Source organism: Myotis daubentonii, chromosome 6 (assembly GCF_963259705.1).
Source record: "Myotis daubentonii chromosome 6, mMyoDau2.1, whole genome shotgun sequence".
Lineage (NCBI taxonomy): Eukaryota > Metazoa > Chordata > Mammalia > Chiroptera > Vespertilionidae > Myotis > Myotis daubentonii.
Window position 1 is genome coordinate 93,069,456 of NC_081845.1, and position 23,996 is coordinate 93,093,451.

The 23,996-nt window shown below is 42.1% G+C and overlaps 1 protein-coding gene across 5 annotated transcripts in view; it reads left to right on the forward strand.

Annotated features, from left to right (window-relative positions):
* The window catches only part of FKBP5 (FKBP prolyl isomerase 5), a 124,585-nt gene that overhangs the window by 91,462 nt on the left and 9,127 nt on the right, over positions 1-23,996 (forward strand). For all 5 annotated transcript variants that reach the window (XM_059701864.1, XM_059701865.1, XM_059701866.1 and 2 more), the window contains 3 exons: positions 6,124-6,280; positions 17,922-18,012; positions 20,260-20,343. In XM_059701864.1, coding sequence (XP_059557847.1) covers positions 6,124-6,280; positions 17,922-18,012; positions 20,260-20,343 — 332 coding nt within the window. The remainder of the gene's footprint in view (positions 1-6,123; positions 6,281-17,921; positions 18,013-20,259; positions 20,344-23,996) is intronic.

Here is a 23,996-nt window from a genome sequence, read left to right on the forward strand (position 1 = left end):
CAGACAGGGCTCACTTGATGTGGTTACAGCTCATACTGCATAGCTAAACTGGAGTAACTTGGTTTGGTTTGACTTTTGGGGGGGATTGGAGGACCTTTCCCCCTCCCCCACCCTCCTTTAAGTTGCATAGACTTTAAGACAAAAGAAAACGTTGTCCCTTTTTAACTTGTGTATTTCTTCCCTACCAAAAAAATCCTAAGTAGAAGCATCCTGTATGTACTTTTCTTCTCTTTGGGCACGTCATAGATCGTTTACTTCCCATAAATTATACTGGTTGGAATTAGCAACAGACCTCCTGAGCCCTAGGGGCTGAGCTCCCAGTGAGTCATGGTGGTTATTATTAAATATTTATTAAGTGAGTATTTGCATTAAGAAATGCAAGGTCAGAAGCAACCGCAGGTCCTCCACAGCCAGAGCTGCCAGAGCAGTCCTTAGTAGCAATTGTTGAGAAAATTTAAAAAATAGTTACTGGCTCTGTAGGAGACAGGCATGTCTGCCTCTGTCACCACAAAGGAGGCCCCTACGATAGCCATAGGCACACATTTGTGTGGCTGCTGTGGCTCGGAGGTGGTGTGTGAGTCCGTGTCACACCGGTGTTCCAAGTTTAGAAGCCAGTTACGGAGCCATAGGCTTTGCTACTTGTAGATGTAAAGAATCAGTGGACTATATACTCTCTGAGGCTATAATACCTCCTCTTAGCTAACATTCCAGATAGCATCAGTATTAAAGGCGGTGGTTTTATGTATACATACAAACTGGGGGGCAAGGGGGCACGCACAGATATCAGTTTCAGGTTTTATGGTACTACATGTAGTGCTTGCTCAGGTCCAGCTTAGAAGAGTTTGATTTGCCAGAAACAAACATTGGTTCTGTCATTTATTATCTTAGGCCAGCTGCAATGAATGTGGGGTTTTTTTTGTTTTTGCTTTCTTAATTATGCCTTCACTATCATTTGACTTGAACTTGTCTTTTTTTGTTTGTTTGCTTCACTTACCTTTCCCAACGTGTTTATTAGTAGCCAATCTTTTTTTCCTAATATCATTGGATATCACATGTAAGGAGAACTTCTGGAGTTATTCGTGAAATTTTTATATTCAATGCATGCATCGAGCCCCAAACCAGGCCTGGGACGTGACACACAGGCAGGAGTCCTTGCAGTCTCTGCGTTTCCTGTTTTGAAAACACATTTAAACTTGATCAACCAAAAACCACAATGAATGTACTGATAGTTTCCTCCCCCACAAATGTACTCTCCTTTAGGGAGGAAGATACTTCTAACAATAAACCTCAGACAAAAAGATTTGTCAACTCAGTTGTGAGCTACTAAGGTATCTCAATACTTGAAGAATCCCACAGTACACGGGGGCTGAACCTCACTGCTCACTCAGAAAATCTGTCAGGAAAAGTGTCATTGCATTCATCTAAATTCAATTTCTTGGGCAGATTTAAAAATACTTAACGCAAACTTTTCAGAACCCTCAACTTTAGAAACATCAGCATTTACTCTAGTAAAAATATCTATACTTCTAGTATATGTGTACATTTGAAAATAATAAAGTTGAATTTTTCAGATATTTTCCAATTCAAAAGAACTTTCAATGTGTTGCAAGTTGATTACGTTTTATCTAGAGTAGCAGTTCTCAACCTGTGGGTCTCGACCCCTTTGGTGGTCGAACTACCCTTTCACAGGCGTCGCCTAAGACCATCCTGCATATCAGATATTTACATTACGATTCATAACAGTAGCAACATTACAGTTATGAAGTAGCAACGAAAATAATTTTATGGTTGGGTCACAACATGAGGAACTGTATTTAAAGGGCCAGAAGGTTGAGAACCACTGGTCTAGAGCGTTCCAAAAGTTTGTGGAATAGAACCATCAGCGTTTCTGAGTATGGGACAAAGAGCAAAATTCCTATATGCCAGCTGTACCCTGAAAGTCAAACCTTTTCTAGTTTGGCCAAGCTTCGACTCCATCCTAAGTCTGCAGTGGGAACAAGTCAGGATGCTATTAATCCTAGTGAATTAGAAAGGCATAAATGTCCATGAGACATTGTGGCTCCTCCTGTCAATGGAACTGGTGTCTTCAGGGTTTCTCTCATTTCTCAGGCCCAGGCTAAAAGTAACTGATCAAATGATTAACTATGGGAATTACCTTTAAAACTGATTTGTGGCCTATATTGAGAGTTATATTACTGGGTCACAGAACCATAGAATTTTAGAGCTTCACAGGACCTTGGAAATCATGTAGTTCAAAAATAGAGTAAGTTGAAATTAAATTTGTATTTGGAAAATAGTTGTTTCATGGAATGACTATAACAGAATGAGTGATATTTTTTTAAGTCTAAAGCAAGTTATTGATGTACAGTAGAGCAACCAGTAAAAAAAAGTAAGCATTTTAGGAAATCGTTACATTTTAATCTAGGCCATTAGATTACAGAGTAGGAATAAAGAATTTTCTTATGAAAGACAAGATATTATATTGTTGTGCAATAAAACAAGCAGTTGGTTTTTTCTTATTGAGTCAAAGATCTAAATGGTAAGGAATGAATAACCCTTACTATTTAAAAAAAAAAAATGGTTGAACGTTTGAGAGTATTGCTTATGGGGGGGGGGGTGGCTCTAATCGAGCAAGAAAAAAATACATGCATTTTTAAGTAATTTGGTTTATGATGGTATATAGTAGAGTACTTATTGATTGTCACAGTTTACATTTATTTCTCCACCAAGGGATATGGATATGTTAGTTGTTGATGATGTTGCCATTGGGTTTTCCATTTTTATTCAAATACTAGAGGCCCGGTGCACAGATTTGTGCACCGGTGGGGTCCCTAGGCCTGGCCTGTGGACATCCCCCGAAGGGTCCCGGATTGCAAGAGGGCTCAGGCAGGCCAAGGGGCCTCACTGGTGCACAATTGGGGCCAGGGATGTACCGTGGGAGGTTCGCCGGCTGGGGAGGATCCGCTGGAGGGCTCCAAGGCATGTCCAGCCTGTCTCACCCAGTCCCCATCGGCCAGACCCTAGTAGCAAGCTAACCTACTGGTCAGAGCGTCTGCACCCTGGTGGTCAGTGTGCATCATAGCTACCAGTCGAATGGTCACTTAGTCTTTTATATAGAGATATATCTATAATAATAAAAATGTAATATGCAAATTGACTTAATGACCAAACAACAGAAAGACTGGATGTCCTTCCGGACAACCACACTACGATACACACTGGCACCAGGCCAGCCAAGGCGGATGCAGTGCGATTGGTCAGGGTGCCCCACCATCGCCCTGCAAAGGGAGGCCGAGGCCACCCTCTGCGGGGCGATCAATGGGGGGGCTCCGCAATTAATTGCCCCAGAGGGAGGCCCAGACCACCAGCCAGTGGGGCGATCAATGGGAGGGGGGCTTCGTGATCACCCCAGAGAGGGAGGCCCAGGCCACCTTCTGTGCGGCAATTGATCGCAGAGCCCTGGCCAGGTGGGCGGGACCTCCTTCTGTTGGATGATCGATCATGGAGCCCTGTGATCAATTGCCCCAAAGAGGGAGGCCTAGGCTACCAGGCTGGCAGCAGGTGGGCGGGGCCTCCCTCTGCAGGGAGATTGATCTGGTGGCCCCACGATAGATCGCCCCACAGAGGGAGGCCCAGGCCAGCCAAAGCGATCACACCACACAGATGGCAAGCAGTGGCGTGGCAAAGGTGGGTCCAGCTGCCAGCATCTGGGGGAGGGAGAACCCCAATAGGCCCTGATCGCCGACCAGGCCTAGGGACCCTACCTGAAGGGTCCTTGATTGCGAGAGGGTGCAGGCCAGGCTGAGGGACACCCCGACACCCCCCGCCCCCCGCACAGATGTCGTGCACCGGACCTCTGGTATATACCAAGTGTACCGGTTAATAATGCAGATTTTTTTCAATAGATGGAGTTATGCATATGTTGGTATATATGCAATTTGATTTGTATGCTGTTTTGTTGTATTGACAGCAAGCTTCAAAACTTCATATGTCAAATTTGCTGAAGGTGTTGACATCATAGATATTTTTACACTTAAAAATGTCGAATTTCTCCCTAACTGGTTTGGCTCAGCTGATAGAGCGTTGGCCTGCGGACTCAAGGGTCCCAGGTTTGATTCCGGTCAAGGACATGTACCTTGGTTGCAGGCACATCCCCAGTGGGTTTCTCTCTCATCGATGTTTCTCTCTCATCAATGTTTCTAATTCTCTATCCCTCTCCCTTCCTCTCTGTAAAAATCAATAAAATATATTTTTTAAAATTTTTTTTAAAATGTCGAATTTCATGCCAAAAAAAGAGGATTTGTGGAAAGTTTTAATTCATTACTTTATTTTGAAGAAAAGTGCTACTGAAAGCTACCGTATACTTCGGGAAGCTTATGGTGAACATGCTCCATATCAAGATACTTGTGAACGCTGGTTTAAACACTTTAAAAGTTATGATTTCGATGTGAAAGACAAAAAACATCCAGGTCAACCGAAAAAGTTTGAAGACCAACAATTTCAAGCATTATTGGATGAAGATGCGTGTCAAACTCAAAAACAACTTGCAGAAAGATTAAACGTTGCTCAGCAAACAATTTCCTATTATTTACAAGCAATGGGAAAGATTTTAAAAGAAGAAAAATGGGTGCCACATCAACTGAACGAAAGACAAATGGAAAACTGAAAAGTCGTCAGTAAAATGTTGCTTCAACGGCATGAAAGAAAGTCATTTTTGCATCAAATTGTGACTGGCGATGAAAAGTAGATTTATTTTGAGAATCCCAAACGCACAAAATCATGGGTTGATCCAGGTCAATCATCAACATCGACTGCAAGGCCAAATCACTTCGGAAAGACGACAGTGCTCTGCGTTTGGTCGGATCAGGAAGGTGTGGTGTATTATGAGCTTCTTAAACCAGGTGAAATCGTTAATACTGATGCTACCAACAACAAATAATTTAAACCACGCTTTGATCGTGAAACGACCAGAATGGGCCAGAAGATACGGCAAAGTAATTTTGCTTCATGATGACCCACCATCACACACTTCAAAACCAGTTAAAGACACGTTAAAAGATCTTGCCTGGGAAGTATTAACCCACCCACCGTATTCACCAGACCTTGCTCCTTCAGATTACCACTTGTTCTGATCGATGGCACATGCACTTTCTGAGCAGCACTTCAAAACATAAGAAGAAATGGAAAATTGAGTCTCTGAATGGTTTGCCTCAAAACAAGAAAAGTTCTATTGGGACGGTATCCACAAATTACCTGAAAGATGGGGGAAATGTGTAGCCAGCGATGGACATTACTTTGAATAAAGCACTTTTGATGTTTCTCTTGAAATTATCATGTTTTCTTTGATTATGAAATCTGCCATTATTAACCAGTACACCTTGGGAAATGGTCATTCAGTTTTTCATCCTAGCATCCAAAGCAAGGTACAGTTCTGAATGTTTAAGCCATTACATATTTGATATTAAATTGGTGGCATTTTTATAATTATCTATTCATTAATATAGTATTTCTTGATCCTCTGAGGAAACCTCTGCCATTTAGTAGGTTTTAATTAAACCCATTTTCCATACTTTTATTATTCACTAAGCTATCATATTGATATAGTTATCAGTAATCTAAGTTTAAGCTTAAAACAGGAAGAAACATGATTGCTCTTAAATTTCGGAATGAATAGACTAAGCTTCCACAACACATACCATTATATCTCTAGATCAGTGGTTCTCAACCTTCCTAATGCCGCGATCCTTTAATACAGTTCCTCATGTTGTGGTGACCCCCAACCATAAAATTATTTTCATTGCTACTTCATAACTGTGATTTTGCTACTGTTATGAATCGTAATGTAAATATCTGATATGCAGGATGTATTTTCATTGTTACAAATGGAACATAATTAAAGCATAGTGATTAATCACAAAAGCAATATGTAATTAGATATGTGTTTTCCGATGGTTTTAGGCGACTCCTGTGAAAGGGTCGTTCGACCCCCAAAGGGGTCGCGACCCACAGGTTGAGAACCGCTGCTCTAGATGAAATGAGAAGGGGAAACACTCATTTATCACTTCCCTAAGTTCGCCAGTCCTAAGGAACAGCTTGGTTGACTGCCTGTCTCCTCTTCCTCAGTCCACCTGGAAGGCCGCTGTGGTGAAAGGATGTTTGATTGCAGAGATGTGGTTTTCATTGTTGGCGAAGGAGAAGACCACGACATTCCAATCGGAATTGACAAAGCCCTGGAGAAAATGCAGCGGGAAGAACAATGTATTTTATGTCTTGGACCACGGTAGGCAGCATACCAGTTCAGTGCACAGTGACATTGCCTAAAGAACAGGGATATGCTTGCTTGTTCAGTCAACATTTGATATTTTCGGTGAAGTTAATGCTAACAGAAACAATTAAATCAAGCTATAGTTAGTGATGGAGTGAATTACTGGGCCTTATATAACAAACGTTTATGGACCTGTTTACTTGATTGATGTGTGTTAATAGGACTGGCAGACAAGTTTTGCTTTTTTGTGTATTTGTTTTGCTTGCCATATTGCCAAGACAGGAAGCTATTGGGACTTCTCATGTGATCCTCTTGCCCCCTGTTCCCTTTTCTCCAAATGAGGCAGTAAAACATGGTGGGTTGGAAGTAGAAGCAGCATTTGGATGACTTATTACCACTTGAATTTGTGCCGCCTGTTCTTATACAGAGTCCCTGAAAAAACAACAAGTGCTCTTCCTGGACCTAAAGGCAGTGGAGATGACTCATTTTTGCCTAAATTTTTTCCATCATAAGGATACCCATTAGCACTTCCAAGCTTAGAACTATCAGACACTAACAGTCTCTCTTATGAAAACATGTTTGGTATTATTTTTAGATCTAAAATTATACCATGGACCCAACCCTTCTATCTTGAGAAATGGGCCCTTGAGAGAAACCAGGGTACTTTGATTCTGTTTGCCTGTAAGTGCATCTGCTTATCTCATGTCTACTCCCTCTCTGGCTCTTTGGGTTTCAGTCAGTAGGATTTTGAGAAATTAAGAATCTTGATGAAATAGACTTACCAGTAGGTAATATTGCGCCTGTTGTACAATCGCTTGCCTTTGTGCAGCCTCAGTAGTAATCAGTGGCATATTTACCTTTGCCCTAACACTTGGGCCATGATCCTATTTCTCAAGTGATGTTTTAACCATGCCACTACTCACTTGAAAACCCTTCCAAAATGCTCACCACCTTGAACCTTGTTACAGCTTTCACTGGGGGCACCTTTTATTTAATACCTTCTTTTCCTCTGTCATATTCCTTTCTCCACTACTGGATTCCCACTTCAGTGTCTTTTATTTATATTTACTTAATATTTGTAGTTCACCCTCAGGTGAACCTATTTGTCTCTTTCTATAATGAATTTTTTTTAAATCAAGCAGTGCATGGAAAAGGCTTTCTCCCCCATATCTAAATAATATCTAATGTTTTTTAATCTGGCATTCCAAAATCACAGTAGTTCTAGATTTCTATAAAGAGTGTTATTTATGTCCCATGTATCTTTTCAGATTTCAGTTCCTAGAGGATAAGTTCTTTATACACTGTGAGCATATGATATCATTTGAATCCATTTGTTATATTTTAAACTGGCTGACAAGGCACTTGTAGAGGCAGATGTCTCAAGTTTAATGGCAGAGAGAAACAAAATCTCATAAAGTTGTGGAGAACTAAATAAGATAATGCATGTTAAGAACTTAGCAAAGTGCCTGACACATATAAACCCCTCAAAAGGAATATGTTGTTATTTTTCTCTTCAAGATGTCAGTATGTTGAGTTACTTAATGGCCTGCTGTGCAAAAGGAGACTGTTTACACGTGCACTGCATGGCATTATCCCCGTATGTAGAAAGCCCCACGCACCAGGCCTGTGCACCATTGCAGTGGCACTTGAGTGTTGTAATGTGGCTGTTGCAAATAGGTGCTCTGTGTTACTTCCTGTCACTTTTGTGCCTTCTCTAAAGATTTCCAGGGCATACCTTCTCCTCCATTCCGGTAGACTATTTGATGGGGTGTTTCCATAAGAAGTTTATAAAACACTTCCAAAGAACCTATTTTCTCTCTTCTCATCAGGACAGTATCTTGTATATTGTTTTAAATACTGTGAATATTCAACTTTTTTCATTTTAGTTTAAGGGTGGCTAGTTTTAACTTTTTCCTTATGTTTCTGTCCTGTACCAACCCCAAACAACAACAAGGCAGCCTGGGTCAAAAACTAAACCATTTTCTGGGAACACACAGTCTGAATTTATTTTATTTTATTTTATTTTATTTTATTTATTTATTTATTTATTTATTTATTTATTTATTTTATAATGGCACTACCCTCTTAGTGTTCTAAGAATTAAATGAGATAATGAGTACAAGGGATCAGAGTAAGGCTTGGCCCAGTGCTTTTGTTTGTTTTGTTTTTGGTGTGTTTTTTTAAATTTTTTTTTATTGTTTTATTGCTTAAAGTGTTACAAAAAGTGTTACATATGTCTCCTTTTTTTCCCCCCCGCCCTTGACAATCCCCTGGCCTCCCCTACCCCCCAGTGCCTTATGTCCATTGGTTATGCTTATGTGCATGCATATAAGTCCTTCGGTTGGTCTCTTACCCGCCTCTTCCTGCCCCCCAACCCTCCCCGGCCTTCCCGCTGTAGTTTGACAGTCTGTTCAAGGCTGCTCTGCCTCTGTATCTATTTTTGTTCATAAGTTTATAATGGTCTTTATTATCCATAAATGACTGAGATCATGTGGTATTTTTCCTTCATTGACTGGCTTATTTCACTTAGCATAATGCTCTCCAGTTCCATCCATGCTGTTGTAAATGGTAAGAATTCCTTCTTTTTTACAGCAGCATAGTATTCCATCGTGTAGATGTACCACAGTTTTCTAATCCATTCATCTACTGATGGGCACTTAGGCTGTTTCCAGATCTTAGCTATGGTGAATTGTGCTGCTATGAACATATGGATGCATATATCCTTTCTGATTGGTGTTTCTGGTTTCTTGGGATATATTCCTAGAAGTGGGATCACGGGGTCAAATGGAATTCCATTTTTAGTTTTTTGAGGAAACTCCATACTGTCTTCCATAGTGGATGCACCAGTCTGCATTCCCACCAGCAGTGCACGAGTGTTCCTTTTTCTCCACATCCTCTCCAGCACTTGTCGTTTGTGGATTTGTTGATGATAGCCAGTCTGACAGGTGTGAGATGGTACCTCATTGTTGTTTTGATTTGCATTTCTCAGATGATTAGTGACTTTGAGCATGTTTTCATATGTCTCTTGGCTTTCTGAATGTCCTCTTTTGAAAAGTATCTATTTAGGTCCTTTGCCCATTTTTTGATTGGATTGTTTATCTTCCTTTTGTTAAGTTGTATGAGTTCCCTATAAATTTTGGAGATTAAGCTCTTATCGGTGATAACATTGGCAAATATGTTCTCCCATGCTGTGGGCTTTCTTGTTGTTTTGTTGATGGTTTCTTTTGCTGTGCAGAAGCTTTTTATTTTGATGTAGTCCCATTTGTTTATTTTCTCTTTAGTTTCCAATGCCCTAGGAGCTGTATCGGTGAAGAAATTGCTTCGGCATATGTCTGAGATTTTGTTGCCTTTGGATTCTTCTAGAATTTTTATGGTTTCCTGTCATACATTTAAGTCCTTTATCCATTTTGAGTTTATTTTTGTGTATGGGGTAAGTTGGTGGCCTAGTTTCATTTTTTTGCATGTATCTGTCCAATTTTCCCAACACCATTTATTGAAGAGACTATCTTGACTCCATTGTATGTTCTTGCCTCCTTTGTCAAATATTAATTGAGCATATTTGTTCAGGTCGATTTCTGGGCTCTCTATTCTATTCCATTGATCTATATGTCTGTTCTTGTGCCAGTACCAGGCAGTTTTGAGAACAGTGGCTTTGTAATACAGCTTGATATCTGGTATTGAGATCCCACCTACTTTGTTTTTTCTCAGGATCGCTGCAGCTATTCAGGGTCTTTTTTTATTCCAGATGAATTTTTGGAGAGTTCGTTCTAGGCCTGTGAAATATGCCGTTGGTATTTTAATGGGAAGTGCGTTAAATTTATAGATTGCTTTGGGTAGTATGGACATTTTAATGATGTTGATTCTACCAATCCAAGAACATGGTATTTTCTTCCATCTCTTTATGTCTTCCTCTATGTCTTTTTTCAACGTTCTGTAGTTTTCTGAGTAGAGGTCTTTTGCCTCTTTAGTTAAGTTTATTCCTAGGTATCTTAATTTTTTTGGTGCAATGGTAAATGGGATTGTTTTTTTTAGTCTCTCTTTCTGTAAGTTCCCTATTGGTGTATAGAAATGCCATAGATTTCTTGGCGTTAATTTTGTATCCTGCTACATTGCCAAATTCATTTATTAAGTCTAATAGTTTTTTAATGGAGTCTTTAGGGTTTTTTATGTATAATATCATATCATCTGTGAATAAGGACAGTTTTACTTCTTTTCCAATTTGGATGCCTTTTATTTCTTCTTGTCTAATTGCAATGGCTAATACTTCCAGTACTATGTTGAACAGGAGTGGTGAGAGTGGGCATCCCTGTCTTGTTCCTGTTTTTAGGGGAAATGGTGTTAGTTTTTGTCCATTGAGTATGATGTTGGCTGTGGGCCTGTCATATATGGCTTTTATTATGTTGAGGTATGATCCTTCTACTCCCACCTTGCTGAGAGTTTTTATCAAAAATGGGTGTTGGATTTTGTCAAATGCTTTTTCTGCATCAATTGATATGACCATGTGGTTTTTTTCTTTCAATTTGTTTATGTGATGTATCACGTTTATTGATTTGCGGATATTGTACCATCCTTGCATCCCTGGGATAAATCCTACTTGGTCATGGTGTATGATCTTTCTGATGTACTGCTGGATCCGATTTGCTAAGATTTTGTTGAGGATTTTGGCATCTATGTTCATGAGGGATATTGGCCTGTAATTCTCTTTCATTGTGTTGTCTTTACCTGGTTTTGGTATTAGGGTGATGTTGGCTTCATAGAATGAGCTTGGAAGTGTTCCTTCCTCTTGAATTTTTTGTAGTAGTCTGAGGAGGATAGGTTTTAGTTCTTCCTTGAATGTTTGGTAAAACTCCCCTGTGAAGCTGTCTGGTTCTGGGCTTTTGTTTGCTGGAAGCTTTTTGATGACTGCTTCAATTTCTTCCATAGTTATTAGCCTGTTGAGATTTTTAGATTCTTCCTGATTGAGTTTTGGAATGTTGTATTTTTCTAGGAATATGTCCATTTCCTCTAGGTTGTCTAGTTTGTTGGAGTAGAGTTGTCCATAGTATTTTTTAACAATCATTTGTATTTCTGTGGGGTCTGTTGTTATTTCGCCTCTATCCTTTCTGATTCTGTTTATTTGGGTCCTCTCTCTTTGCTTCTTGGTGAGCCTGGCTAGAGGTTCATCAATCTTGTTTATCCTTTCAAAGAACCAGCTCTTGGTTTCATTGATTTTCTGTATTGTTTTTTTTTTGGTCTCTATGTCATTTATTTCTGCTCTAATCTTTATTATCTCCTTTCTGCTCACTCTGGGCTTTTCTTGTTGCTCTCTTTCTAGTTCTTTGAGTTAGATGATTTACTACCATTTTTTCTTGTTTTTTTGAGATAGGCCTGTAAAGTTATAAACTTCCCTCTCAGGACTGCTTTCATTGTGTCCCATAGGTTTTGGATTGTTGTGTTTTCATTGTCATTAGTTTCCAGGATGTTTTTAATTTCTTCTTTGATCTCATTGGTAACCCAATCAATATTTAATAACATGCTATTCAGCTTCCAAGTGTTTGAGTATTTTGGGTTGTTTTTATTGTAGTTTATTTCTAATATTATGCCATCATGGTCTGAGAAGATGCTTGGTATGATTTCAATCTTCTTGAATTTGGGGAGACTGTGACCCAATATGAGGTCTATTTTTGAAAATGTCCCATGAGCACTTGAGAAGAACGTATATTCCGTGGCTTTGGGGTGCAATGTTCTGAAGATGTCAATTAACTCCATCTGATCTAGTGAGTCATTTAGGATTGCTGTTTCTTTGCCGATTTTTTGTCTGGAGGATTTATCCAGTGATGTCAGTGGTGTATTAAAGTCCCCTACTATGATTGTATTGTTGTCGATCTCTCCCTTGATATCTTCCAGGAGTCTTTTTATGTATTTGGGTGCTCCTGCATTGGGTGCATATATGTTTATCAGGGTTATATCCTCTTGTTGTATTGATCCCTTTAGTATTATGAAGTGTCCTTCCTTATCTCTTGTTATTGCCTTCACTTTGAGATCTATTTTGTCCGATATAAGTATTGCTACCCCAGCTTTTTTTTTTCATTTCCATTTGCCTGAAAGATATTTTTCCATCCCTTCACTTTCAGTCTATGTGAGTCCCTTATTCTGAGGTGGGTCTCTTGTAGACAGCAAATGTATGGGTCATGTTTTTTTATCCATTCAGCCACACGATCTCTTTTGGTTGGAGCATTTAGTCCATTTACATTTAAAGTTATTATTGAAAGGTACTTGTTTGTAGCCATTTCTATTTTTTGTGGCTGTTTTCTTTCTGAGCTTTTTATTTCTTCTTTTTACACCAGTCCCTTTAGCATTTCTTGCACTGCTGGCTTGGTGGTGATAAACTCCCTTAGCCTTTTTTTGTCTGTGAAGCTTCTTATTTCCCCTTCAATTTTGAATGATAGCCTTGCTGGATAGAGTATTCTTGGATTCAGTCCTTTGCTTTGCATCACTTTGTAAATTTCCGTCCATTCTTTTCTGGCCTGATGTGTTTCTGTTGAGAAATCATTTGACAGTCTAATGGGAGATCCCTTGTATGTAACTTTCCATCTCTCTCTTGCAGCCTTTAAGATTCTCTCTTTGTCCTGAACATTTGCCATGGTAATTATGATGTGTCTTGGTGTGGGTCTTTTCGGGTTCACCTTGTTTGGGACTCTCTGTGCTTGTGTGACTTTTTTCTTCCCCACCTCTGGGAAGTTTTCTGATATTATTTCTTCCAATAGGTTTTCTAACACTTGTTCCTCTTTCTGTTGTTCTGGCACCCCTATTATTCGTATGTTGTTTCGTTTCATGTTGTCCCATAGCTCCCTTAGGCTCTCCTCCTGTCTTTTAATTTTTTTCTCCAATTGCAGTTCAATTTGGGTGTGTTTTGCTTCCCTGTCTTCTAATTTGCTAATTCGTTCCTCCACTTCTCCTAGTCTACTGTTGAAACTTTCAATGGTGTTTTTTATTGCAGCTATATCACTCTTCATTTCTTCTTGCTTCTTACGTAATTTATTGATTTTTTTCATCTGTTTCTTCTTGCTTCTTGCATAAGTTGTTGATTTTTTCCTCCATCCGGTTTATGCATTCTAAGACCTTAAGCTGAATTCTTTTTCTGTTATGCTGCATGCCTCTGTTTCACTTAGCTGCTTTTCTGGCGAGTCCGCCTTTTCTTTCCTTTGGGGGTTTCTTTGTCTACCCATGTTTGATCTCACCGACATATCTAGATGTTGAGTCAGTTAGGTGTTGCTCCTTGGGTGGCAGTGGCTCCTTGGACTGTGGTTGCTCCTCGGGCGGTTGTGGTAGCAGCTGCTCCTCAGTTGGTAGCAGCTCCTCTGGTGGGTGCTATTCACAGCTGTGGTGGCTACTCTGGCTGGTGGGGGGAGGCTTCACACACAGCTGTTGTTCCTCAGGCAGAGGGTGTGCTGATCACGAGGGTGCTGTTCCTTGGATGTGGTCGGGCTACACGTACAGCTGCTACTCCTTGAACTGGGGTGGACTGCTCACGTGGCTGCTGATCCTTGAATGGGGGCTGGTTGCACGCTGCTGTTGTTCCTCTGATGTGGTGGGCTGCTTGTGGGGCTACTGCTCCTAGGACTTGAACAGGTTGATTGCAAGTCTGCTGCTCCTCGGACAGGGGTGGGCTGCTTGCGAGGCTGCTGCTCTTTGGACGGGCGTGAGCTGCACGCATGGCTGCTCCTCCGTGGACGGGGATGGGCCACTCACCCGGCTGCTGCTCGTCAGACAGGTGCAGGCTGTTGTGGCTCTACTCTTCAGACCTGTGTGTGCTGCGTAGTGCTGCCGCTCCTTGGATGTGGGCGGTCTGCTCGTGTGGCTGCTGCTCCTCGGACCGGGGTGGGCTGCTGCTGCTCCTCTAATGGGGCCAGGCCACTCGCAGAACTGCTGCTCCTCAGATGGGGACGGGCTGCTCACACAGCTGCTGTTCCTCGAATTGGGCAGGCTGCTCGTGCGGCTGCTGCTGCTTGGGCGAAGGCAAGATGCTTGTGCAGCTGCTGCTCCTCGGACTAGTGCAGGGTGCGGGCTGTGCATAGTTGCTGGTCCTTGGATGGGGCGGGCTGCACAGGGCTGCCGCTCCTCAGACGTAGGAAGACTGCTCGTGTGGCTGCTGTTCCTTGGACAGGTCGGACTGCTCACGTGGTTGTTGCTCCTCAGATGGGGAAGTGGGCCACTCACACAGCTGCTGCTCCTTGGACAGGGGCAGGCCGCATGAGGCTGCTGCTCTTAGGCTCGAGGCAGGCTGCTCGCGGGGCTGATGCTCCCTGGTCAAGAGCACACCGCTCACATGTCTGCTGATCACGTGGTTGAAAAAATAATGTGAAAAGAAGTAGGAAATAAAGGAAGAAACAAAAAAACAAAAACAAACAAAAAAGAAAGAAAGAAGAGAATACAAAAGCTAACAAAATAATAATAAAAAAATAAAAATGAAAAATTGAAATATCATTCCTTTGGCGGGCTTAAGATCCCAGTTTTCTGGAATGTCTGTGATTTTTGTTGTTGTTCCAGAGTCTGAATTTAAATCCCAGCTCTGCACTCCTCTTTGTGTGACTCTCAGGAAGCACTTCTCTCTGAGCCTCAGTTTCTTTGTCTATAAAAAGACAGCAATTGGTAAGAACTTATGGCATAAGTGCTTATATGCACATAAAGGCTAATGGTCATTAATAGTCATTATTTGTATCTCAGCTGTCTGCAGGCAACTATTCAAGAGCATTAATGTCATCTACATTGTTTTACTTTATTACTAAATTAATTATATTTTAAAACTGTAATTAAAGATTGCAAATTAATCCCTGCTTATTTGTATATTTATATAATTGTATATGCATGTGGGAGCAAATACATATAAAGGTATATCAATAAGTACTACAAATTGTTACATGAATAATATACAAAAGGAGTAAAATTAGAATTGGGATATTTAAAAATATATATTATGAATGCTCCCCTGGGTACCATTTTATGTGTATCTCAGAGATTCTGACATATGCTATTTCCTTTGTTATTCTTTTCTACACATATTATCATATTTATTTGAAGAACCCCTGCATCAACAGTTTTCTTAAGATTAAGATTTTAACATCTCTAGCCAGGAGGACTTTTTCCTTCTGACTTTTAAAAAAATGTATTTTTATTGAATTGTGATCCAAGAATATTATATTTATTATTTATTTTTATTTATTTGGGATTTATTAAAGTTTGCTTTGTGGCCTTTCCAATTCACCAAATAGAAGTATATTTTTTCCAGTTTTATTGAAAAATAATTGGCATACATTAAGTTTAAGGCATACAGCATGATGGTTTGAATTACATATATTGTGAAATATGTTCCACTAACATCCATCTTCTCATATAGATATAATAAAAAAAGAAGAAAAAAGAAAAAAAGATTAATAACGAATTCCTTCTGTTACTGTTGCCCAGCTTGTCTGTTGGTTAAGTCCTAGAATCCCATTTGTGGTGTCTGTCTTCAGGGAGAAGCGTTTCTGTGCCTGGGGTCCTAGCCTGCCAGGCTGGTGTAGTGTCAGGCAGACAGCTTTCTGTGTAACATGGCAGTCAGACTCAATGCTCCTCCCAGGCTCCACACGCATCGCCACAGAATCTCTTCATCTGAACCCAGGAGAGGTTATAGGAATAATGCCCTTCCCCAGTCTTCCTTAATCCCACTGATAAAAATCAGGACAATTTGGTGTCTCCCTTGACCCTACCCCCACTCTGCCTACCATGAGACCTCTATTTGTGAGTTCCACTAAGGCAGCTTTTCTCATCCTCAGCACTACTGACATCTTGGGCTGGAAGTTTTTTGGTTGTGGGGGCTGACATGTGCATAGTAGTAGGATGTTCACCAGTTTCCCTGGCCTGTACCCACTGGATGCCTATACCCCCTTCCTCTGTGTGATAAACCCATCTTCAGACATTGCCAAATACCCCTGAGGTGGGAGGATTAAATCCACCCCTGTTGAGAGCCAATGGTCTGAGGCGCGTGCCAGGTCATCTGTTGGATTTGTACCTGTGTAGCACAGGGCTCCAAATATAACGTGCTGTCAGTAAACACGCTCAGCAAGGACTCTCCCCCAGCCCAGTTCCTAGCAGTTACGGAATGTTCTTTGTTTACCAGATGGCAGGAACACAATAGCAGTTACATAGGTCTAGGAGCTCAGGTAGAGAACTGGTCACCACCTCCTATAATTGGCCACTGGCAATTAACGTCCTCATATTTCTTTGCGGAAGATACCCTTTGTCCTGCTATTATGACTACCACACCCCATTCCTACCAGCTCTCATGGCCTTGCTCTGGCTGCAGCTTTCATTTACTTGTGTAACAGTGGAGGTGAGTGAGTAATCATTTTCTTCCGGGAAAATTTAGGCAAGGGGTAAAGAGAGTAGTGCAAGCAGCAGGATTTGTATATTCCCACTCTGGTCCTTTTGCCCCAGAGAAAATTCATTGGCATCGACCTGGTTTGGCATCTTTCAACCCATAGCCTGAACATTTGGGTTTACTAAGGTTTTCGCAATGTTCTTCCATATATTAAAGAGTAGTCTGGCTTGAAATACTAGTAGATGAGAACAGAATATATTCCAGTGCATGCTTTCCTAATATGCTGGGTGTTGTTCGAAACCCGGAGAAACCATTGAACCAGACAGACAAAGCTCCGTCAGCACTTCATTCTGGCAGATGTGTCCTCCCCAAATGCCTTGTATTTATTAATGTGATCTGAAAATCAAATTTATATGTCTGCAGTGATTTTGTCCAGATAGATTTTGGCTAAAAGTTGTAGCATTTAGAGTAAGAGTCACAGACCTGTAAGAATATTGCTTTCTCTCTTTTTCTTTTTTCCCCAGTATGTTTTCATTGATTTTTAGAGCGGGAGAGAGAGAAACATCAATCGTTTGCCTCCTGCATGCACCCTGACCGGGGATCAAACCCGCAGCCCCTCAGTATACGAGACGATGTTCAACCAACTGAGCCACACCAGCCAGGGGGAAAGTATGTCTTTTATGGGGGTTAGAACTTGCTAGGGCTGTTCTTTTTGGTGGTATATTAGTTATGTCACTTGTGTTTTCTAGTGTGCTCTTTAAAACTATTGAAGAAATACTGTGAAAATGTATTTTTCCCCCTGCTATGTGAGCCTTCCCTCCCGTTCATCTGACTGGAAGTGGTGCTGTTTGATGGAGACAGCACTTCAGAGTTGAAAGCTTCTTAAAGCCTCTAATGCACAGCGCTGTGGGCACAGCACTGTGACAGCAGTGCCTGTCTTCTCGCCCTCCTGCTGATGAGGCCTCGGGGAGGGTCTCATAGCCAAATGAAGGCTGTTTTATCAAAAGAACTCGATAGAAAATCAAGCAGAGAAAAGGGCAGTGACATTAAGGCCACATTAAGCAAGCTGTCCCAGGGAGAACAGGTGTCGCAATTGCACGGGGATGTGAAGAAGGAGGGCTCAGTCTGGCCTGGTTCCTGAGCCGCAGGGCCACCTGGCGGGTCTTCTGCTCAGCATCTGGCTTGTCCTCAGGGTCTCCGGACTGTGTACTTGGCAGATGCTGGCTCTGCGCTCATGTGATGCCACAAAGTACCAAAGGAAGTGCCTGGAAATATGCCAATTCTTATAAAGTTTTATTTTTCTACTCTCCATTTCAGATACGGTTTTGGAGAGGCAGGGAAGCCTAAATTTGGCATTGAACCTAATGCTGAGCTTATATATGAAGTTACACTTAAGAGCTTCGAAAAGGTGAGAAAATACCAACTTCTCTGAAATCATGGTATATTTCTTCTCTGCCCACTTCCTGTGAACTGTAGAATGTATTTCTGGGTGGCGTAGGTCAGTGGTCTTACTTGCAGGTTGTCTTGTCTGGGACCCCTGAGCCAGCATGGCTGACCCACAGCTCCGAAGCGCAGTGTTCAGAGTGTGTTCCTATGTGTCAGCCCTTTTTTTTCTTTTTTCTTTTTTTCTTTTTTGGGTAGAATCCAACACTTGTTCCCTATTTGTTCCTAGACTTGTTCTTTTTGTACTTTTTTTCCTGGGTTGAAGACAAAAAGGTTCACGTTCTGCCAAGCCGCTCCTTGGAGGAGGGGCGCCGTTTTCCAGTGCTGAACGGATTGTACCCTTCTCAGGAGTGGTGAAGAGGCCCTCAGCGTGGCTCCAAGTTACTGTCCAAAAATGCAAGGCTTCGTGGGCCACCAGGCTCTGTGACAAGGAACACAGGGACACCCTGCTAACCCCAGGCCTTTTCTTTTCATACCTGTCCAAGTAGAAAAAAAGAGTTTGTCAGTGGCCTTGAGGGCAGAAACAGCAGGCCTCTAGAGTATATTTCCATCTCCCTGCCCCTGGAAGCACCCAGCAGCAGCCTCACCGGACAAGCACAGAGCGTGTGCCCAAGCTAGACACTCTGTGGAGTCCAGCTGAGTCCCTGTGCAGCAGTCACCAGAGCCCACCCCTCCCGAGAGCCCTCATTTGGTGTGCCTTTCTTACGCTCCAGGTCTCCCTCCAGCTTCTGTGCATTAAGCTTTGGACTGGAAACACGACTCTGTTTTTCACTAGATTCCGAAAGGAGACCACTGTCAGCCCAGTAGACCTGGAGCTTTGGGCTAAGAAGGGCAGGGGAGGCCCGCTTTGGGATTCTCCCCTAGCAGTGATGCTGCTGGTCAAACCTCACACTCATGTTCCTCAAAGCAGACATGTTCGCATCATTGACCGTTGCTTCTTGTCACAGTACCTCTTTAGACGGCCTGCTAGCTCAGCACCGATCCTGCAGCTCTGCCTCCACATTGTTAGAGAGAGAACATCCCTTGCATATGGTTATGTGGGCGTTTGACTTTCCTCTTCCCATTTCAATGAAGTAGCTCCCTGTCCCTCCCCACCGGGGCCCTCCTTTGCCCACAGTGAGCTGGGTCTGTCATCGCCCGGGTGTACCGATGAACCTGCCTTATTGGAAACCGTGTGAAGAAGGGGTGTGCTGTGCAGGCAACACGGTTTGTTGTTCTGCCTCGTACTAAGGACATTTGGTGCTTCATGAAGACTGAGCCTAATAGAAACACGCAAAGGACCCTGGTTTCTAGATTTTAAATGATAGAGCTCATTTGTTGAGAAGCAACATGGGGTTGCCAGAAAGACTAGTAATTTTCATTATTTACTTTGGAGGGGTGGGAGTGGAACACCAGGAATACATCACCAAGTGTCTTGAAAGAAAGAGAATTTGACAGGTACCCACTGAAGCTTATAATTCCTACACAGCAAGTGGCTCTGACATAGCCTTGTTTTACCTGAAGGACCCCAGATTGTCCTGTGGACTCTGATCCTCCTAAATCCAGTTGTTCGTAATGGAAGTGTAGTTGTCTCTGGATTTGTACCTTTAATTAGGGAGAATAATGACATATAATACAAATGAGCAGATGATCATTAAATCGTTTTTCTGTGGCTTTGAAATTGTGTTTTTACATCAGCTTTACCCTCCCAATTATGTTTTGCTTGAAATTCCCCAAGGATACATCTGCAGGTGGATACAGTGTGGAAGCTTTATATATCTGGTTGCGATTGAGTGGAAAAGACAACTACATGGCCTGGATTTTAAAAATTATCATGAATATACAACTGTGACTTGCCTGCGATAGTGTTCCCATTTTAGAGTTGAAAACCAAGGCCTGAGAGAAACAGCTCCAAGTCATAATGGCAACTGAGTGGTGCCGTTTGTGGGAGGGAAATAGGGACCCTAGCTTCCGTGGTGTGGCCTCATCTCACGCCTCTCCAGACGCGCTCTGCCGCAGTCTCCTCCTGGGCAGCGGGTTCCCGCGCAGCTGTCATTGGGAACCAGTTCTAACCTGGCAGTGACTAGAGCTCACTTTGGTGCTGGCAGTTTTAAACGACAGTGTGTTTGAGGGGTGGGTGGCCTCTACAAGGAGCTGCTGCTTGTTCATGGTCATCAGCTGACGCCGTTTCCTTCCCTGTTCACCTAACCATTGTCACGTATTTACATAACAGGCCAAAGAGTCCTGGGAGATGGACACCAAAGAAAAATTGGAGCAGGCTGCCATCGTCAAGGAGAAGGGAACTGTGTACTTCAAGGTATGTGAGTTTCTGTCTCAGAGAACGCACGCAGAGGTCAGTGAACTGCTGGTGCTCCCTGCTCTGAATTTTATCAGCACCCCTCTGGGTAAGAGTAAGCCTGAATTGTTACAGGTCTGTCCTTTACAGTATAAAAAATAGTGAGAAAGAATGAATTAAGGTGACAAAAGAATACAAATGCCTCTTTTTTTTTTTCTTAAATCCTCACCAAGGATATGCTTATTAATTTTTAGAGAGAGAGAGAAACACCAATGTGAGAGAGAAACATCGATCGGTTGCCTCCTGTTTGTACCCCAGCCGGGGACTGAACCCACAACCTAGGTATGTGTCTTGACTGGGAATTGAACCCACAACCTTTTGGTGTACAGGCCAATGCTCCTACCAACTGAGCCACGTGGCCAGGGCACAGATACCCCTTTTGCATGGTCTACTCTGGATTGTAACCCTGAAGAAAGACCAGTGTGGCTTGCCCAGCCACCACTACTGGATCACTCACTGCAGACGTGAGGCATCTTGCTTTAGTTCATAGTTGGCACTCAATGAGTGTCTGTGGGATGAAACAAAGAAAGAATAAAATAATTGTTAGCTGTAATGGAATTCATAAGGGTAAGTTTCACATCATTTTCCTTTCCACTGTCTTGGTGGAGTCACTAAGGCACGTGACAAAAGGAAAGAGAACAGGCACAGATTTCAAAAGAAACTAATTGAGCCCTGGCTGGTTTGGCTGAGTGGATAGAGTGCCAGCCTGCAGACTGCAGGGTTCGATTCCTGTCAAGGGCACATGCCTGGGTTGCGGGCTTGATCCCCAGTAGGGGGCATACAGGAAACAGCCAATCAATGATTCTCTCATCATTGATGTTTTTATCTCTCCCTTTCCCTTTCTCTCTGAAATCAATAAAAATATATTTTTTAAAAGAAACTGATAGGAGATGATTCATTCTTCTGATGGCCACACACCTACTTTTTTGAATGATCTTTGTCATTGATTGCTTCTCGAAAACCATTTCTTGTAACACCTAGGAAGATGTGATTTCCTCAGTTAGATCTTAAACCCCTAGATTGAAGACAAAAAAGAAACAACACTCTGTTCAGTTCTAATCAGGGTGCGCCTCAGTGCTTCCCACTCCGTGGACCTGCTCTGTATCCGCAAAGGGCTTAGTGGGCAGTTAGAGAAGGAGAGCAGTGTTGTGGGCAGTTAGAGAAGGAGGGCAGTGTGGTGGGCAGTTAGAGAAGGAGGGCAGTGTGGTGGGCAGTTAGAGAAGGAGGGCAGTGTGGTGGGCAGTTAGAGAAGGAGGGCAGTGTGGTGGGCAGTTAGAGAAGGAGGGCAGTGTGGTGGGCAGTTAGAGAAGGAGGGCAGTGTGGTGGGCAGTTAGAGAAGGAGGGCAGTGTGGTGGGCAGTTAGAGAAGGAGGGCAGTGTTGTTAGGCTTCCTCCTTTCTTTTTTTCTTGCCACTGCAATCCAAGAACAAAAATCAGATGCTGTTTTCAACAGTCTACAGCAGCGATGCACAACTGTGCTTCAGCAAGTCCTTGTGGAGCATTGCTTCTAAGATACGCTGTTGGTTGACAGCCTTGTCTGGAGGGAGTGGAGGCCACGTGCACTCACATGAAACGCCTGGAGAATTATGTGAGCCTGCGTAAGCAGAGTGAATGCAGCCCGGGAGCAGCATGCATGGCTATTGTTTTCCAAACTTGGATAGGAAACCCATTACTAGATCATGAAATCAGTATTGTGGAAATGTATATTGCTTTATGTACTAAGGATAAATGTTTTATAAATCTTGTTTACTTGTGTATGAATGGGTAGTGGATCATAATTTAAGACTTTTTTAAGACTAATTTTTTACTATGGGTTTTGGTTAAATAAAGTTGAAACATGTTGGCTTACATAATACATAATTATTTATATTTACTTTGAACACTTATTATATATACTCTATGGATCACCAGAAAACAGTGGTGAAATGAGCTCTGAATTGGAAATTGGGCTTCATGATTCCAAATGATTTAAAGTCATTTAAATTCTAAAGAGGTTATTTTTTCAGTTGAGGGAGTTAGATTAAATGATCCCCAAGTTTCTTCCAGCCCTAAAATCCTATAAATTTTTAAACTCTCAAGAGCAAGTTTGATTTTTTAATTCAATTATGTATATGGATACTTCTAAACTATTCGTTCCAAGTGTGCTTTTTATAAACACAAATACACAGTACACTAGAATAAAAAGAAAATTTTCTGTAAAAATCCCTTTAGACCACAGGTCCTGGATAGAGTTTCCTATATACCTGGAGTCCATTAAAGTCCTTAAATGTATTTTTTTATATTTCCCAAACTTCTAAATAGAACATTAATAGTTGAGGCAGGGGGTTGAGGCTCTTGGCATTTAACTAGAATCATATCAACTCAATGTAGCAAAACAGCTCGACGATTCAGAAACTATTGGTTGCTGATGGCTCATAACTTTGGGGAACATTACTGATAATGAAGTAATGCTGTAAAGCCACAGGCCATATGGCTGTGTCCCGAATATATATACAGAGAGATGCCAGAATTTGTGATCAGTAGCAAAAAGCATTGCTTAGGTGTCTATACAGTTACTGAACTTGGTTGCTTCTTAGCACAACTGCAGTAGTGATTTGTGTGTTTCATAATATTATGAACCCTCTTAAAATTACTGATCTTTGAATAAAATCTGGATCAGCAGTCACACATATGGAACATATTATTTTTAACATGCAATTTGACAGACGAAATCTTTCAAAACACTAGGCTATTGGGGGAAAATTAATGAAAGGTTCAAAACCACTGACCTAAGCCTTTCTCCCAGAATGTCTCTGAACATTTTGTACTTCTGAACACTTCCCCAGAGGCACCTTCCTAATTAGAGGTAAAAGATCCCGGCAGTGAGCCTACTTTTAGCTCTAAGGCCTCAAACTGGTCGGTGGGTCGTTTCCTGTCCACATTCCCTTTTCAGAGTTCAGGGCAGGTTTCAGCCCTCCACCCTGCCCTCCTGGGCCTCGTCTCTCCGGGGACTGACCTGGAGCGTTGTGCACATGCAGGCAGAGACGTCCAAACTGGGTGACGGCAGAGATGGCGACATAAAAATGTGCATTTCATGCTATCAGGGCATTGGAGCTCCAGTTCCATTGATCTGCGGTTTGGTTTACACTTTAGTGCGTAAATCTCTCTCTTAGGAGGGTTGGATTTTGGTTAGCTCCGTAGGAACGATTTTGCTGTGTAGATCGTACATTCCTCCTTTCAGCCTCTGAACACTGAAGGGAAGAAAGGTAGGAGAGGACTCTTCACGTGGCTCTAAACATAATTAAGCCTCGGTAACAATGTGACATCATGCCAGGCGCTGTGCACCTCAGGGAAACAGAGATGGTTTTTATGTCCTCCCTCTTGCTGGCAGCAATCTGCAGGACAAAGCCTTCACTATCACAAGTGCTTGGTATTTCTCTCTTCTGACCATGCGGTGGCAAGAAGGCTGCGGACCCAGCAGTGACATGGGGCGCCCTCTTGTGCTCTGTGGGGAAAAGGCATTTCCAAAGCAAGCTAGTTAAGGATCAACTTTCAACCACGGAACCCTTTTCAGACAAACAGGCTTTACTATGTTTTGACCACCCTGGCTGAACCAAGAAACCAGTGCTATGATTT